The 19,948-nt window shown below is 39.3% G+C and overlaps 1 protein-coding gene across 1 annotated transcript in view; it reads left to right on the top strand.

Annotated features, from left to right (window-relative positions):
- Positions 1–19,948, top strand: part of LOC120928259 (gamma-aminobutyric acid receptor subunit gamma-3-like) — a 203,119-nt gene that overhangs the window by 127,760 nt on the left and 55,411 nt on the right. The window contains exon 3 of the mRNA XM_040339362.1: positions 16,664–16,731. Within this exon, the coding sequence (XP_040195296.1) occupies positions 16,664–16,731 (68 nt within the window). The remainder of the gene's footprint in view (positions 1–16,663; positions 16,732–19,948) is intronic.

Raw genomic sequence — 19,948 nt, 5'->3', positions numbered from 1 at the left:
AGTCCAACTGGTGTTATAACAAAAAGTCTTAATTCTGATCCATTCAATGAACCACCATCCTCCAGTAAAGTCTTCGGTGCTCCAAAATTCATGATAAAAGTGCTTAAGTGCTCCAGGTAAACATTCTGTGCAATGTGGCATGCACCCCTCTTGTATCCTCACTCAATAGAAAAAATGGACCTTCAGCTTATATCCGATGATGGGGTACCATATAAATATCCAACTTTGGGTAAAGGAAGTGATTATAGTTAATTTGAGAGTGAAGCCGACACACCCTAGAAGACCGGAAATGATGTCCTTGATGATGCCCTGTGGGATGGGCGAAATGCACTGAAGCTATTTCCGATTCCCTAACCACAAACATCACTTCTGGTGTCTGTGGAATGCACACTGAGCTACGGCGAACCCAGAGGAGCCCTACAGATAAGCCATTTTGTTCTGATACTCTGTAATGCCACGTACACATGATCGGTTTATCCGATGAAAACAGACCGATGGATTTTTTCATCAGATATCCAATGAAGCTGACTTTCATCAGTCTTGCCTACACACGACTGTGTCCAACGCGGTGACGTAAAACACAACGACGTGCAGAGAAAAATGAAGTTCAATGCTTCCGAGCATGCATCGATTCTGAGCATGCATGGATTTTTGACCGATGGATTTCCCCACAGATGATCATTTTTTCCATCGGTTTTTTAACCATCAGATAATTTTAAAACAGGTTCTACGTTTTTTCACTGATGGGAAAAAAAACGATGGGGCCCACACACGATCAGTTCATCCGATGAAAACGGTCCATCGGATCGTACAGGGCATACGTGTTATTTTAAGTGTGCCAATACATTAAAAAAAAGTTACTACACACTTTCTGTTGAGAACTCTCTCTTTCTGTTGAGCCTGATGAAGATTCAAGCTGCTCATAGAAGCAGCAAGTTGGAGATTTATAAAAACAGAAAATAATTTGGTGACTGAGGTTACAAGAGGGGTGTGTGCCACATTGCACAACATGTTTACCTAGAACACTTCAGCACTTTAATTATTAATTTTGGAGCACCAAGTATTTTATTGGAGGATGGTTGTTCATTGAATGCATCAAAATTAAGACTTTTTTTGTAATACCAGTTGGACTATAATATTTTTCTTCACTGTACATTTTTTGATTGATTTAACTGATATATTTACTGTATGTGATGTGAATATTGGAAATAAAGTTCAATTTTGGCTTTCTGTTGCAGTTCTAAAGGCAGATTAAAGACAAAAAAAACCTTACTAAACGAGAAAAACAATTCGTTAAAGCCCTTTGCCAACCCACATGTACAGTGGCCACTTCCATAGAACTGTTGATGTTAATTTTGTTGTACTTAGTTTATATATTCAAATATTATATTATTTTTGTAGCTTCATCACACACATGCACAGTACAACATTCCTTTAATATATTTATGCTATTAATAGAACTTGTATATATCAGTATGTACATTGAGTAGTGTATTTTTTGAATATGTTAAATGTTTTGCCTGTTTGGAAGAAACATATCACTGGTCAGTCTGCCTTCACTTTGTCTGTTGCCTTTTTAAGCAAAAAATCTTGTATATTTACTATTGGTCAGAACAGTTAATCATTTTCTCATTAGTAGTCAGTTCATTCACACAATTTATAGCTCTTCGCATTAAACTTTCAGCTTGTATTACTCAGCCATAAGTCTGTCCCAAGAATTTTTTGTATTACCCATTTTTATGTGCTATGGTGAAGTTTCATATGAATGGTCAGAAAGTAACATATTGTTCTATTTCCTAAATCAAAGACATTTTCTATGAATAAGGTGGTTATCTTTATAAGCTAAGGTGGACTATGAATCTTTGCAGTTCTCTTTACCTACATGGTCAAATGAATCTTTATCTGTTTACAACTCAGCTACACCCATACATTAATTTCCTATTTTTTTTTATAAATACAAGTAATAAATAACATGTCATGCTACTCAGAATCCTAATGATTGCTTTTAATTTGCTAAAGAAGTTTTTTAAAGTAAAAAATTGAGCTACAATGCAAAGATATTTTTTTCTGCATTATTCATTTGTAAAACAGGGCTATTTCCACTCATAAAGGAAAATAAACGACTGAAAGGCAAGAGATAAAAATAAAGAAATGCATTTTGGATGGTGTGAGTTTTATAAAACACAGGCTGTGAGGGGATATGTGACACAGTTGTGCGCTATTACAGGATTAGATGGGAACACAGTTGGCAATGCATAAAACTATTGATGCTAAAATATAATGTCCATTCAAGAATAAATAGCTTGCGCTGTGTTTCTTAAGGACTGTGAGAAGTAATATTCCCCATATTTGTTTTTGGCACAAATTGCTACAATGTTAAATACAAAAGAGCATACTAGAAATATTACAGTTCATGTTGTGTGGCTGGGAGATAATCTGTTAAATAAAACCTCATACAGTGTAATGTACAACATGTGACATTCAATTTTTGCTTTTCCTGCAAACCAAATTAACAAAGACAGACAAAAGGAAAAGGCTGGTTGCCAGATTTACAATGCAATTTACAAATCACTGTAAAAGAAACACAAATGGCAGCTGTTGCAATTATTTTGAATAGCATTTACAAGGTATATTTAAGTGGCAAAGGTATATCATGCCATATATTTAGAACTGGGTACAAATTATCATCAGATATATCAAGTACAAGTATATTCAAACTTTTTATTCCATTTTTAACATAGAAAGGAGAAGTAAAAACTACTGCTGTATTATCATAAATGTTTAATGTATATTTGTCTAGTGCTCTCTTCCTCTCTTAGCAGAAGTGTTCCCCTCATTGTACAGTTCACAGTTTTCCAGCCTCAATTCAGTGTGGCTAGCATACACCCCTAAAGCTGTCAAATAACAAGAGCGCTGTTATGATTACATGTAACATAGCTAAAGGTTTTGGTAATTGTTAAATTGCCTTTCTGCAGCATAGAGATTGCACCTGTCTTCACTTTGGGCTAAGGCCAGAGAAGGAACAGCCTCTTGGGGGCTTACACTTACCAGAACCTACAATTCACTGCTCCAAAAATGAATTAATAAAATACCACAAAGTTATACTGGAGTGCTCTATTAAAACCATTTAAAATGGAAATTTAGGTTAATACAGATGTTCATTTGGCTTTAAAGTATATGTCCAGGCAATACATTTTCCCTTCATTTTGGATATGGTGGGGAATGGTGCAAAGCCCCTTTTGAGTTTTTACTGTCATTTTACTGTCATTACTTGCTTCCTGTCTTGCTTCCCTCACTTCCTCTCTTGCAAAGCCATTGGCGGCAGGACATAAAGTGACAAACAAAAAAAGTTAACAGAACCCCAAATAGCAGTAAAAACCCATCAGAAATTCAAAAAATGTTTGGCTTGAAATACACTTTAATTTAGGGAAATACATTTAGGGTTCATATTTAGGGAAACAGCAAAAGAATAGGAAAATATGGAAGTAGCAAAAGAAAAAAGAAAAATAATAGGTACTTGGACATGAACATGATTGATTCAGTTGCCAGGACAATATTTTGTGTTCTCTGTCATAAAAAGGGTGCAGAAAGACCATTCCCATTACTCAATACAGATTAAGTAAACATTTAGCAGTGCACATGTCAATATAAAATATCATGTCAGGTTTAAGTGCATGATAATGATTGTGTGAACTTATAGTAGCTATAGATACTGTATAACCTATTGCAACAACAGATTAGTAGTCTTCTTGCCTGCTCATAGACAGTTGCTTAGTACTGCCTTGTGACTGGCATAACTAAAATACTACCTTAAATGTCTTCTGAAAGAAAGGGTTACCGTATTTATCGGCGTATAACACACACTTTTCCCCCCTGAAAATAGGAGGAAAATCACGGGTGCGTGTTATACACCGATAGTGTACCTTGGACTCGGAGGGGAACGAGCGCCGCCGGAATTCACTGAGCCGGCATCTCCTGTTTACTCGGCTCTCACTCGGGCTCTAACATCACACACACAGTCCCACCACCGGCATTGGACCAGTGTTCTATCAATCACAGGAGCTGGTCCAATGCCGATGGCGGAGGCGGGACTGTGTATGTGACTGCCGACGTGACTGAGAGCCGAATGAACAGGAGATGACGGCTCAGTGATTCCCTCACTGCACGAGAGATGGTGAGGCTGCAAATGGGCACATAGGCTGCATTTAGGCTGAAGATGGGCGCATAGGCTGCATTTAGGCTGGAGATGGGCACATAGGCTGAATTTAGGCTGGAGATGGGTGCATAGGCTGCATTTAGGCTGGAGATGGGCACATAGGCTGCATTTGGGCTGGAGATGGGCACAGATTAGGCTGCATTGAGGCTGCAGATGGACACTGACCATAAAATAAAATAAAACATTTTTTCCTGAAACTTCCCTCTAAATTGGGGTGCGTGTTATACACGCCGATAAATACGGTATTTACATATTTCCAACAACCATAAGGCAACACTTTTTGTTGTTTGAGTAAAAAGAATAATTTAAACTAATGAGATCTGGGTATCCAAAACTGAGTAGGAAAACATAGGGGCAGGGGTATTGTGTTTTACATGTATGTAAGCTGTATGACAAACTGCAAATGTAAATCAGATTTACATTTTATATCTTAAAGGTTAAACATAAAACCAATACATTCCATAAAGCACCACACTGCTCTCAAAATCTGAGCAGTTTAGTTGAGTAAACATTACTCGGAGTCCGTAATCATTTGTGAACTTCAAGATAATTCTATTAAGCCTCATATATTGACATTGACAATTTTAGCAGTAACGTTACTTAGCAAACCTTTGATAACCATAAACAGCATACAATGATTTATCATATGTTATACTATAGCATTCCCATTACAGCATGTTTTCACAGGACACACAAGTCTAGATAATAAAAATTTGCTAAAGTGGAATAAACACTTTTTTTGTTTCTGAACCTGCAAAGCCTCAAATATTTCTAATTAAGCCACCATAAAATAAAGTTGGCAAGTCGTAACTGGGGGCCTAACTTCCATTAGGCAAACTTGGCTTGTGGAGGTTGTAAATAGATTAGCTGGCAATTACTGTAAGGAAAGTTACATTCTCATGTCTCATTGCAGAGCTAAAATGTAAACATATTTCACAAATTCAGGCTAATTAGTCACATTAACTGCCCTAAGAGCTCCATACATCTGATGTATGCAAAATGTACTCTTCATCAATAATGTGTAATAATATTCTGGTTACCTGTAATATATGGCCATCCAGAACTATTGATATGGCCAATGAAGTATAATACATTTCAGCACTCCTACGTCCAACCACAACAATTGGGCGGGGGTGGGCTCAGTGACACCCTCTGAAAGGTCCACAAAAAGTAATTGCAACTCCAGCTTAGAAGCTCTCCTTTACCTTTGAAAGAAAACGCATCTGCCAAGATTTATGTTTGAGGATCAATTATTTTAAAACCCTGGATCTAATGTATGCTATGTTGAACTGAATTCTGTGGATCTACAGATCAAGCAAACACTTTCTTTTAAGTACTTTTTCATTTCTTTCTTTTGTATAATTTTTTCTTTTATTTTTCTGCTGTATTATTGTCTCTTTTCTTAGTATTCTCTTTTCTGTAAATATTTTTTTGCATAATTTTTCTTTTATTAAACAATATTTTGAAATTGTTAGGCTTTATATATAATGCACTAAACCAGAACACAAAAACATTTGTCTCTTTGAAGAGCGCTACTAGGTTTTAACTTCTATTATATCCCTGTCTGACATGACAGCGTGCATTACAAACATATTTTAAGTCAGAATTATTAAGCAGATAACAATGTAAACAGTGTGTGTTTGCAGAAAAAAAAAAAATCAGCGTAAACCAACTCCAGTGTCAATCACTCTCAGTCTGCTGGCACCTATAATGCATACTAAAGTATTCAGTAAAAAAATAGTAAAGACACTTAAAACATGACCATGATCATCTATAAAGCACTGTGATGAAATACATTTTCAAAGTTCACAACCCAGGCAGTGGAGGGAATTTTAGCTTTTTTCTTCAAGGACAGAATCTTGGCAGACTGCCACCCTAATGCCGCGTACACACGATCGGTCAAACCGATGAGAACGGTCTGATGGACCGTTTTCATCGGACCAAACCGATGTGTGGGCCCCATCGGTTATTTATCCATAGGTTAAAAAAAAATCCAGGCATGCTCAGAATCAAGTCGACGCATGCTTGGAAGCATTGAACTTCGTTTTTTTCAGCACATCGTTGTGTTTTACGTCACCGCGTTCTAACACGATCGTTTTTTTAACCGATGGTGTGTAGGCACGACTGACCATCAGTCAGCTTCATCGGTTAACCGATGAAAATGATCCATCAGACCGTTCTCATCAGTTTGACCGATCGTGTGTACGCGGCATTATGATGTAAACATCCAACGCAAAGGGAAATCACTGTTGCATCAGAGGGGGCAGGGTCATCCGTACATGTCACTGGGTAACCCCGTGTGTTTCCCTGTTGCGTCAGAGGGGGGCAGGGTCACCCGTGCACGTCACGGGTGGCCCCGCCCTCAGCTATTTAAGAGCTGTCACGGCGGGTCTCGCGTCATTCAGCTGGTGTCTCCTATGGAGGCAGAATCGACCGTGGTGGTGTGTATCATCAGGTAGTGGAAGGATTACATTGCTGATTTTTTTTTCCTTTTTATTAAAGGACTTTTTCCCAAGCTGTGTGTGTATTGTTTCCAATTTTTTTGAGTGAAATGGTAGGGGTACAATGTACCCCGTTACCAATTCACATAGGGGGGTCGGGATCTGGGGGTTCCCTTTGTAAAAGGGGGCTTCCAGATTCCAATAAGCCCCCTGCCCGCAGACTGGGCAAGGGTTGTGGGGATGAGGCCCTTGTCCCCATCAACATGGGGAAATCCTTCCCATGTTGAGGGCATGTGGCCTGGTACGGTTCAGGATGGGGGGCGCTCTCTCGTCTCCCCTCTTTTCCTGCGGCCTGCCAGGTTGCATGCTCGGATAAGGGTCTGGTGTGGATTTTTGGGGGAACCAAAACCTTTTCACTGTTCAAATATTGTTAAATGACTATTTAACTTCAATAGAATGATGTTCAAGCACTCTCAGGTGCCTGCATGTAGGTCTTATTAATATCACAAATTCCCCATTAAGTTTAAATGCAGGGGCCTCTAAAAACCATGGGGCAGATCCACAGAGCGAGTACACTGGCGTATCTACTGATATGCCGGCGTAATTTCAAATTACCCGCGTCGTATCTTTAGTTTGAATCCTCAAACCAAGATACGACGGCATCTGGGTTAGATCCGTCAGGCATACGGCTTCGTATGCCTTCGGATCGTAAATGCAATACTTCGGCGTCCGCTGGGTGGAGTTCACGTCGTTTTCCGCGTCAGGTATGCAAATTAGCTATTTCCGGCGATCCACGAACGTACGCACGCCCGTCGCATTCTTTTACGTCGTCTCTAGTCGGCTTTTTCTGGCGTATAGTTAAAGCTGGTGTTTTGCAGCGTATAGTTAGACTTGCCATGTTAAGTATGGCCGTCGTTCCCGCGTTTAATTAGAATTTTTTTTTTTTTTGCGTAAGTCGTCCGTTAATCGGGATGGACGTAATTCACGTCTATGTTAAAAAAAATGACGTCCTAGCGAAATCATTTAGCGCAATGCACGGCGGGAAATTTCGGGACGGCGCATGCGCAGTTTATTCGGCGCGGGGACGCACTTCATTTAAATGAAACACGCCCCCTAATCGCTGATTTGAATTCCGCCACCAGAGATAGACTACGCCGCCGTAACTTACGGCGCAAAATATTTAAGGATTCGAACTAAAGCCAGGTAAGGTACGGCAGCGTAGCGTATCTCTGATACGCTGCACGGGTGCAGATCTCTGTGGATCTGCCCCCATGTTGCATGACAGGTTAAAGGAAGTGCTTACCTGAACACATCACTATTTGAAAAGTTCCTCAAGATCCCTCAAACTCAGGGCACTCTGATATACCGTACTTACATTTTATAACAAAGTTAAAGGGTGGCCAGTCCCCCTCCTTCTTCCCACAACTATTTATTTATTATATAAATAGGTAGTTAAAGATAAATAGCTCTATGGTAAAATTCAAACCAAGCTAAAAATTTAAAACCTAAAAATATAAAAGTATAAAAAAGGAGGGAGGGAACCTCAAGGTAATAATTGATACAGATTTCAGGTGTCCCCCAAAATCTTCAAAATAAATCAGCAGCGAAGCAAACAATGATATAAATGTATCAAAAATACATGTATTTAACTAACTGTACCCCACAACCCTAATCCAAAAATGAAAACCAATTTATGCTGACACGAGACCAATTATTCCATTTGCACATTATGCACAAAATAATACAGGATTTACATATGCCATATTTGCTAACAAGAACATTTAGGACTGCTTCACATCGGATATAATCAAGTGTGTTTTTATTCTGCATCAAAAACACATGGACAGTGTTTAATATGTATTCCAATGGCCCTAGTTCACATCAGTGCAGTGTGTTCCAATGCAATCAACAAAAGTAGAACATGTTGCTATTTTTCTGTATTGGAACACATCAGACATGTAGCAAAATGCATCAAAAACACACTGAAACGCATATGTCCACAGTTTTCCTCAACTCACAACATGCACATGTTTTTTCATGTTTGAAAACATTTTTTTATTTAAAGTTACATGTTTTTACTCCTGATCAAGCCTTTTTATGGGTGAAATATGTTACATTTTGGGGTTGGGGTGCTCACTTTTTGATGTGCTTTATATTATCGGGGGATGCAGTGTAAAATCGAAACATAGTGTGGTTTGGACAGCTCCGGGACAAGGTCATACAGTGCCAAGGGCGGAGATGGCAAAATGCGCCCCCCAGGTGCAAAGAAAGAGTCTGTCATTTCAAAACAACAGGACTCGAGAGCGTGCCCTCACGGGTGCCCCCATGGAGTGTGTGTCTCTATGGTAGAAGAATAGGAGCCAGGAGCACTGATAAGGGACCACAGAAGAGGAGAATCAGGGCCACTCTGTGCAAAACCAACTGCACAGAGGAGGTAAGTATAACATGTTTTTTTTTACATAAAAAAACAAACCTTAGGTATTACTTTATCCTCTTCCCGCCCGCACGGCGGGTTTTTACGGACACAATGTGGCTCTGAAGTCATAATTCTATCCCCTATTTTGTAGACGCTATAACGTTTGCGCAAACCAATCACTATACGCTTATTGCGATTTTTAATTTTTACCAAAAATATGTAGAAGAATACGTATCGGCCTAAACAAAAAAATTGTGTTTTTCAACCAAAAGAAAGCTCTATTTGTGGGAAAAAAAGGACGTCAATTTTGTTTGGGAGCCACGTCGCACGGCCGCGCAATTGTCATGCAAAGCGTGACATTGCTGAAAGCTGAATTTTCACCTGGGCAGGAAGGGGGTATATGTGCCCAGTAAGCAAGTGGTTAAATAACTGTCACTGGTCAGCCACTAATGCATCATTAACCAGTGGAAGTACATTAACCCCCCCAGGCTGCATATTACAGAAATTCAAAATAGCATTGGTAATTAAATCCCCCTCAGCTTCCTCCCCTCCCCCAATCCGATCCAGACAGTTCATTTATGAACCTGCTGCAGATTAATAGATTAACAGTCTGGATCCGATAGTGGGAGGGGGGGGTTTATTAGCATTGCTATTTTTAATTTCTGTAATATGTAGCATTAGGGGTAATACTAATGCATCAGTGACCAGCACATTAACCCCCCACCCCATACTACATATTTTAGAAATTAAAAATAGGTAGCATTGGTAATTAACCCCCCTCAGTCTCCTCCCCTCATCTGATCCAGACAGTTAATTTATTAATCTGCAGGTGCTTAATTTTGTGAAATCATATACACACTTTGCTGGCCTGGTTCCTCCTCAGTCGCAGCTTCAGCAGCAGCTCTCTATGCTCCTCCCATCCCGCCTCCAGCCGTGAGTGACATCACGCTGCTGGGACAGGACTATGAAGCATCTTCATAGGGGTTTGAAGCGTTGATATGGAAGGGCTGGTGCACTCTGTCTCTGTCTAGGCTTGTGCTGGGTGCAGGAGTTTACTCAGGACATCATTACAGAGAAAGGTGCAGATGACTACAGTACAGGCACAGCTACGGTGCTGGCTAGTGTGTATGCTGAAACACACTGCCAACACTTCACCTGCGCCCCCTCCCTCCTGCAAATTGTACTTCCCCTTATGCCCCTGCCTTGTACCGGCCATGGGTGTGGGAGGCACCGATTAGTATGACCAGTTTTTGGACATAAGTAAGGGAATGTTTCTCTTCATGGAAAACTAATTTTGAATACTGCTACCAGATTTTTATATCCCCTGCATCCACCTACAGGTTCATGATTTTGAAATGTTTGCCAACATGTGTTACTTTTAGCTGCGTATGTATAAAAATTCTGTTTTAGGGCTTAGTGGGTTCTGAAAGATTGACGTACAGCTCTCACATTAATTTATCAGTTTCTTTTGGGTTTAGATAGATAGATAGATAGATAGATAGATAGATAGATAGATAGATAGATAGATAGATAGATAGATAGATATTTAGTCCATATAGGACCTGAATTCATAGAGAAGTGAGGTCATGTTCCCGTGAAAAGCACACAAATATTCACTCATTTTTAAGGCATTTTAAAATCATGTCTATAGAGTATTTATGTTCCTATGAATTGGCAGATACTGTAAACTTGTAAAATTTGCATTTTCACTCTATGAGGTATTTATGGGATATTGTCAGCTATAACTTTGAAATTATGGTAAAATATACAAAATTAATTGAGGTAATAATGCTTTCAGAGATATTTTACATGTATTTGTTTATATTATGTACATGTTTTATTTTCCTTTAAAACATTCATAGTAAATACTTTCACTTGACTAAAATATGATGAAGCATACCCAGGTAAAATATGTATAACATAAACACATTAATTCTTTAGTTTTAAATCAAAGCGCTTGCATTATTGTTTATATAATCCTATGAGCAATAATTTAAGTAATCCTTATGGATTTAAGAAATTAATGAAGAAAGTCCAGGAATTAAATAGAGGGATTTGTGACTCAATAACTTCAATGATTAGGCGTGTATGAATAATTGACAGTTGCTTAGGAACAGATATGAAACAAGAAAGATTGATAATGTGGAGACTGCAGTGCTAACTACTGTGTGTGCCATATTCCACCCACCTTCTAAGGGGACACAGTAAAATATACAGTACGTGGAAATAAGGCATACCACTGAGAACAGTGACTGAAAAAAAGTAAAGAAAAAGCATTTGACTGATTAGGCAACATTCACAATTGACTTACATTTTCTATATATTTCAGACACAGGGCCAATTATCACATTTGCACATTATGTACAAAATAACGCTTGTGGGTTTTATATATGCCATACATGCTAACAAGAGCATTTATGGCTGTCCATACCAACCAGTCAGCATCTAATTGTCATTTCTAGAGTGTAGAATAATAAAGAAAACAAAAAAAAAAACGAGGGAACCGATTTATAATGGAGAGCAGAATAACTGAATGGAACGTATATGAGTCAAGGAAGAGTGACAAATGTGGAGACTCAACAGCATTAACACCGTGTAAACCGTATTCCACCCAACTTCTAAGAGGACACCCAGTGGAATACTGTATATAGTAGGTAGAATAAAGGCATATCATTGTGAACAGCGACTGAAGGGGTTGCTGATTAAATTTACTGGTACATTATCACTTGTTTTTAATAAGTATTACTTTGTCATGTATATACTGATTGTACATCAGGTGTACTTTTTCTCAGATGTGTTTTTCAAACAATAGCATAATTATAGAAGGTAAAATGTCAGATATTTCCAACTCTATAGCTTTTCATTTTAGCTTAAAAATATATTTAAACCCAAGGAGAAAAAATAATATATTGAATCTTACTATTACTACTGTTATTTATTCCTGATTTAGTCTACAGAACACTGCTCCCATCTTCATCTCTATAATATAAAGGGGAGCTGTTCTGTGGTCTATAGAGGAGACTTGGACAATGCTGATAATACTAAATACAGAGAAACTACGCTCAATGAAATGGACATGGCGAAAGCTGGAATCAACCACTTGGCACCCGGAGGACGTCATATGACGTTCTGGGCTTTGTGGTGGTATATCTGAATGATGCCTGCAGCTACAGGCATCATTCAGATATTGCCGGTTTCAGCCAGGGATTACCTGCACCATAAAAATGATCATATCGGCTGTTCCACCGCTTGATCATTGTTATGGGCAGCGGAAGGGGACGTCCCCCCTCCCGCCGCCCTCTGGTGCTTCTACCGAATCACCTGTGCGATCTGTGAGTCGGTGACAAGATCCGCCGGCCCCGGATGTTGATCATAGAGATTTCCGGCAGACCAGATGGTCGCCAGAGTCTCTATTATTGTTGATCATGTGTACGCGGCCTGAGGTATCTATTTACTCGGCGTAACTTAATCTTTACAGCATTTGAAAAATTGCTGCCCAAATACTGTGTGAGATAAAAAGTTGCAATGACCGCCATTGTATTCTCTAGGGTCTTTGCTAAAAAAAACTTATATGGTGTTTGGGGGTTCTATGTAATATTCTAGCACAAAAATTTGGATTTTTACATGTAGGTAAAGAAAAATCCAAATTCTGAAATAAGATAGTGTACAGAAAAAAAAAGAGCTAAACATTCTTTCATACCTCCCCATACAATAAGGAGGTTGTCAAAATAACGATCATAATCACTAAGTATCAGAAACATCTGGTGCGCTAAAAGTAGCCAGGCCCTTATTTTAGACTTCTTTTTCTTCTTCAAAATTAAATGTAAAGATTTTTTGCTGGATTTAGGTAGGAGGGCGCATCCTTGCAGCGGCGTAGCGTATCGTATTTACACTACGCCGCCGTAAGTTAGCAAGCAAGTACTGTATTCACAAAGTACTTTCCTGCTAAGTTACGGCGGCGTAGCGTAAATGCGGCAGGCGTAAGCGCGCCTAATTCAAATTAGGCTGAGGGGGCGTGTTTTATGTTAATATGGGTTGACCTGACGTGATTGACGTTTTTTTGGGAACGGCGCATGCGCCGTCCGTGTACATATCCCAGTGTGCATTGCGGCAAAGTATGCCGCAAGGACCTATTGGTTTCAACGTGGACGTAAATTATGTCCAGCCCTATTTACGGACGACTTACGCAAACAACGTAAAATTTTCAAATTTCGACGCGGGAACAATGGCCATACTTAACATTACTAGTCCAGCTATTTGATGGAATAACTTTACGCCTGAAAATGCCTTACGTAAACGGCGTATCTGTACTGCGTCGGCCAGGCGTAAGTTCGTGAATAGGCGTATCTAGTGATTTACATATTCTACGCCGACAGCAATGGAAGCGCCACCTAGCGGCCAGCCTAAAAATTACACTTTAAGATACGACGGTGTAAGACACTTACGCCGCTCGTATCTTAGCCTAATTTAAGCGTATCTGGTTACCAGAATACTATTAAATTTGCGTTGTTGCATTCAGACTTAGGCTGGCGTATCTACTGACACGCCAGCCTAAGTCTTTCTGAATCTGCCTACTAGTGACCCTCCTGGACCCATTCCATTCATAAACAATGTCCTCTTCCTAATCCATGTCTCAGAGGTATTTGGATCTTTTAGTGACCATTATTTCTTTCCCAAAATTTGCAATACTGAGTATTAAGCCCACATATAAATCATCATAAATCAAAAGTGATTGATATTGCAACATTTGTTTATTTCAGAGCAACCTGTTTGCAAAACATTTTCTTTATATAAACCAATCAACCTCATGAGATCAAGAGAGCATTTGCTCAGGATCTCATTCCATTCTAACACAAAACTCTCGCGTACACACAACCATTTTTAATGTCATGGAAAAAACAACATTTTTCTCAATGTGATTCTTGTCAAGCCTGCCACATGATCGTGAAAACAAATGCTTTAGCAAAGCGCGGTGACGTACAACACGTATGACGGCACTATAAAGGGGAAGTTCTGTTTGATTGGCGACACCCTTTGGGCTGATTATGCAAATTTTCCTTCTCATGACCTGCTTCTGAGAATGCACAATTTTTTCCCTGTCGTTAAAGCCTACACTTGACCGTTTTTCACGACGTGAAAAACGACACTGTGAAAAACGACGAGAAAAAATAGAGCATGTTCTAAATTTTTAATGCCCATATTTCACGTAGAGAAAAAGGCTCTGGACCCTACACATGGTCATTTTTAATGACCAATTAAAAAAATTGCATTTTTCGCGTCATGAAAAATGGTCGTGTGTACACGGCATCAGAATAAATTGTGGATGGAATATTTTTGATCGTGAGACCCTTAGGAATCATACGTTCATTAATTAATGAATTAATTAATTAATTAATTAATATTGGAGTCCCGTATAGTCCCACCATAATCTCGTTTCTAACTTCAGTCTTTAATTTCTTAAATTTCAAAAAAGTCGTTTTGCAGAAGGTTTCAACTGGGACTGAACCACCAGTCCTCTGTACTCACTCAGCAGTACTTGATCAGAAATTACATGTCCTGAATCAAGGGAAGCTAGATTGACCCTAGTGTGTATACCTGTGTACTCATTTTTGCAGAAGTTGATTGTGTTTTAAATGCTTTTAATTATTGACCACCTGTTTTCCCACCCACTATTGTTAGGAAGTAGTTACTATTTAAACTTGTGTTTAGTATGTCATGGACAGTGATAGTAAAGTAAGGCTGTACAGCTGAAATGTGTAAGCCTGCTATTTGAGTGGATATTACCATGTAGCCAATAAAGATTTATACTTTTGAATGCTACTGACCTGCCAGCCTTACCTTGTTGAGTGCTGATGACACTACACATGAGATTCAAGTGCAGCAAAGGCAGTGTGCATGGGAAGTCAGATGCTCATAAAATTTCAATAGTCATTTTTCTGTATTGCAACACCTATAAAGAGATAAAACATAAGGAAATGTGCATGTATCACATAGATGCACTAAATATGTTTTTTGTATTTGTATTTTTGTCCATCCACTGGTGAGGTTTGCACAGCTTTGCCACACACAATCCCATCTAGAAGAGTAAAGGACCTGATTTTTCTCTGCTGCATTATTACTTACGGGCCATCACTGCACCCCAACCCTGTTACTAGACAGTGAAGAAAAAACAGCACACTAATGAGCTCTTCTTTGTCACTCTGCTCTCTCAACCAATGCTCTTTGCACTGCTGCACACTGACTGACTTCCTGTGCTGCTTCTTCCTCTCCCTGTCTGGGGCCTGCTATACAAGAGGCTATTTTAAGAAAAATTCAGGCACTTACAGTGCTTATATATACATGTATTCATATATTAGCCACCGCCATTTCACAGCCGTATTGTAAAATGGCAGGTGCAAGGTGGCTCTCTGGTTCTGGGATGATGCCCTATGACGTCTTCCCACTGTTGCCGTATTTGCATGCCCGCAGGGGCGTGCAACACTCTGTCCTTGGGACACGGCGCATCACCGATCTGATGGTAAAGAGCCGATTGCATTGGGTAAAGAGCCAATGATGAGGCTCTTTACCTGTGTGATCAGCTGTGCCCAATTACAGATGATCACATGTAAACAAGGAAACACTGGTTATCATCATTCCTCTCCTCACACTGACAGCGTGTGAGCAGAGGAGAGCCGATCAGTGGCATTTCCTCACAGGAGAGATCTGCACAGATAATCAGGGCACTGATCATTAGTGCCATGATTATCAATGCAACCCCAACAGTACCCAGCAGTGATGCCAGTCAGTGCCCATAAGTAAAGCCAGTGAGTGCCACCTATCAGTGCCCAGCCGTGCCACCTATCAATGCCCATTAGTGTCACCTTTCAGTGCTCATTAGTGCTGCATATCAGTGCCACCTATCAGTGCCCATCAGTGGTGCATATTAGTGCTTTCTCATCAGTGCCACCTCATCAGTGCCCTTCAGTGCCACCTCATCAGTGTCCATCAGTGCCACCTTATCAGTGTCTATCAGTGCAGCCTTATCAGAGCACATCAGTGAAAGAGAAAAATTCACTTAATTAATTTACAAAAAAAAATGTAACCGAGACTAATAAAAACCTGTTTTTGTTTTTCAAAATGTGGGTCTTTTTTTTGTTATTTTAGCAAAAAATAAAAACCTAGTGGTGATTAAATACCACCAAAAGAAAGCTCTATCTGTTTAAAAAAAATATATAAAAATGTTGTTTGGGTACAGTGTTGCATGACCACGCAATTGTCATTCAAAGTAGACAGGAAGGGGGCAAAAGTTCCCAGTGAGCAAATAGTTAATGATTACAGAGCTGCACTAAACTGGGCCTTTTATACATGCTTGAAGTTCAGACTTATGTATATTTGTAAAATAAAAAATGTATGTAGTTAGAACTGGTTTGTAATTCTAAGAAACATTTTGTCCAAAAGGTAGAAATGCATTACAGTATATATATATATATTTTCTGTGCATCAATAGATTATCATATAATGCAATATCATGTGATCATTCATGCAGCCATAGGTGTGCCTGTGGTTCACTTCATTTACATGTCTAATACTTGCTATGTTCTTTTTTCACAGTTAAGCCCACTATTATTGATGTGGACATTTATGTTAACAGCATTGGACCAGTGTCTTCAATAAATATGGTAGGACCATTTTTTATTCTGCTTAATAATTCATGAATTGCTTACCATTCAAAACATTAATTAATGATAGTATACTATTTAAAACATACTATATGAATCTCTAGAACTGCTGTTAAACTGTAAAAACATAGGGGAATGATTTAGTTGTAACCTTTCTTCTTTTCCCAAATCTAATAAAAAAGCAAACAACAGAAACGTCCACGTGAATTTCTGAGGTCAGTACAGATCTACTGGGATATGTAAAAAAAAAATTAATGTTAACAAAACTTTCAAGCAAAAAAGTTCTTGGCTCCAAGGCCTGCCACAATGTTTACATCCTTCAGGCCAGCTTCTTTACCTGATCTCTGTACATGCTCAGTAGAACTTCATATGCCTCGTACACACATATGGGATTTCCCAGTCGAAAAAAGTTCCAGTCGGAAATCCCAAGGGGAAAGCCGTGAACCTGCTCGGTTCAGTATTTCCCCTACACATGGCTGGTTTTCCCGACAGGAAAACTGCGATGGAGCTTTGGTCGGGAATCCTGGCCGTGTGTATGCTCCATCGCAGTTTTTCCCATAGGAAAACAGCCAAAAAACAGATTTCCCGGCCGGAAAAAAAGAGAACTGGTTTTGTCCAGCGTTTTTTGGGCAGTTTTCCCATTGGAGCATACACACGGCTGAAATTCCCGGCCAAAAGCTCTCCTCACAGTTTTCCCATTGGGAAAACTGATCATGTGTATGAGGTTATAGACTTCTTCAAAGCTGGCTCCAATCTGTCTCCTACCCCCACAGTCCTGGATGAGAGCTTCTATAGAGTATAGAGCTTTGGCAGGTAGAAGAGTGGGCTTCTTCAACCTATTTTCAAATTCTTCTAACCTTTAGGTAAATCAACCCCATGGTTACACTGTTCAACGCTTTGCAATTCTCAGTTCCTCAAATAATTATTGCCTCTGTTGTGTCATTTTTATGAAAATGTGTGTGAAACATATAATGTGATTCCATTGTGGAAAGCTTAGTATAGCACATAAATCTTTAACTACTAAGAAGAATTATTCGAGGAGGAATTAAGTGTGAAACCAAAGTAAACAAATGGAATCTAAACTTGACCTTATTAATAATTAAGGCTCTGTGGTTCTTTTGTAAAAATCTGAAGCGGAGGATAAGTGATAGATACAGTATACTGTAGTTTACTGTGGGTTGTAGCACCACTTTTCCTTTCTCCTTTTTTCATTGTATGTGTGGAATTTAGAATAAACATTACGTTTATTTCATATTTCAATAGGTAAATACAGAAGACAAAGCCTTTTATTCTAACAAAATTAACAGAATAAACTTTATTCCTCTTTTATAAATAAGCCAAAATGGACCTAAGCAACAGGTCTAATACTTTCTCAGACACTGGAGGTCGAGTAGTGTTTGCAAATTAAATATCCAGTAACAATAAGAGATTGTGTTAACCCAGAATCTCCACCTGAGCACAACTGTCTGGAATTGCAAATATAATCTGTCACTAAAAATTAAAAGCTGAACTAACACACTACACCTTCCCTAACCCCCCCCCCCCCCCCAAGTCCCCACTGCACTTATCTCCTGGGTGATTAGCTTTCACTGCCCACACAGCCATTGCAGCAGTTTATTTTTTACATAATTGAGCGGTTAGTTGGGGGAGTGAAAGAGAGGGAGTTTATGACAGGAGTTTAGTCTTAACCTTTTTTGATACTTTACACTTTGTTAACTTAACCACTTACCCCCCGGACCATATTGCTGCCCAAAGACCAGAGTACTTTTTGCAATTCGGGACTGCGTCGCTTTAACAGACAATTGTGCGGTCGTGCGACGTGGCTCCCAAACAAAATTGGCGTTCTTTTTTTCCCACAAATAGAACTTTCTTTTGGTGGTATTTGATCACCTCTGCGGTTTTTCGTTTTTGCGCTATAAACAAAAATAGAGCGACAATTTTGAAAAAAATGAATATTTTTTACATTTTGCTATAATAAATATCCCCCAAAAATATATAAAAAAACATTTTTTTTCCTCAGTTTAGGCCGATACGTTTTCTTCTACATATTTTTCTAAAAAAAAAATCGCAATAAGCGTTTATTGATTGGTTTGCGCAAAAGTTATAGCGTTTACAAAATAGGGGGTATTTTTATGTCATTTTTATTATATTTTTTTTACTAGTAATGGCGGCGATCGGCGTTTTTTTTTTCGGTACTGCGACATTATGGCGGACACTTTGGACACTTTTGACACATTTTTGGGACCATTGGCATTTTTATAGCGATCAGTGCTATAAAAATGCATTGGATTACTATAAAAATGCCACTGGCAGTGAAGGGGTTAACACTAGGGGGCGGGGAAGGGGTTAAGTATGCCTGGGTGTGTTCTTACTGTGGGGGGGGGGTGGCCTCACTAGGGGAAACACTGATCCTCGGTTCATACATTGTATGAACCGAAGATCAGCATTTCCCCTGCTGACAGGACCGGGAGCTGTGTGTTTACACACACAGCTCCCGGTCCCCGCTCTGTACCGAGCGATCGCGTGTGCCCCCTAGTGGCGGCTGGGAGAGAGGACGTCATATTACGTGCTTTTGCCCAGCCGAGCCAACTTGTCGACGTATAACGGCGGTGGCCGGTCGGCAAGTGGTTAAGTGGACTGTATATACCTTCTGTGCCATATGTATTTAGTTGTCTACAGATGCCTGGCTACACTAGTAAAAAAAGTTCTGGGTGTCTGCAAAGTTATATCAGATTTGATTTGCAGTGTACTGTGTGTGTATATATATATATATATATATATATATATATATATATATATATATATATATATATATATATATATATATAATATACACACATTAAACTATCGTGGTAAAATGTAAAAATTAAATTTACTGTTATTAAAAATTACGTTTACTTTTCCATAAATCTGGTATAAAAGTTAAGTTGTAGGCATCCCTGTGCAAGGGTTAAATACTTCTAAAGTGATACAGATGCTGCAGCTTTTCTCATCAGAACACTGAAAGTGCACCAGCTGATTGTAATGAACCAGTCCCTCCCATCCAAAATCAAGCTGCAATGTTGATGTTGAAACAAACAGATCTTTCTTCAGAGCAAAAATAGGTAGGACAGGGTATGTGCCCCGGGCCCCACATTAAGAGGGGTGCCACAGCTGACAGGAGTAGTGACAACGGTATCACTACTCCTGCAGCATGTCTATAGGGATGTCGGGGATG

This window comes from Rana temporaria, chromosome 2 (genome assembly GCF_905171775.1).
Source record: "Rana temporaria chromosome 2, aRanTem1.1, whole genome shotgun sequence".
Classification (NCBI taxonomy): Eukaryota; Metazoa; Chordata; class Amphibia; order Anura; family Ranidae; genus Rana; species Rana temporaria.
This window is presented reverse-complemented; position numbering and strand designations above follow the sequence as displayed.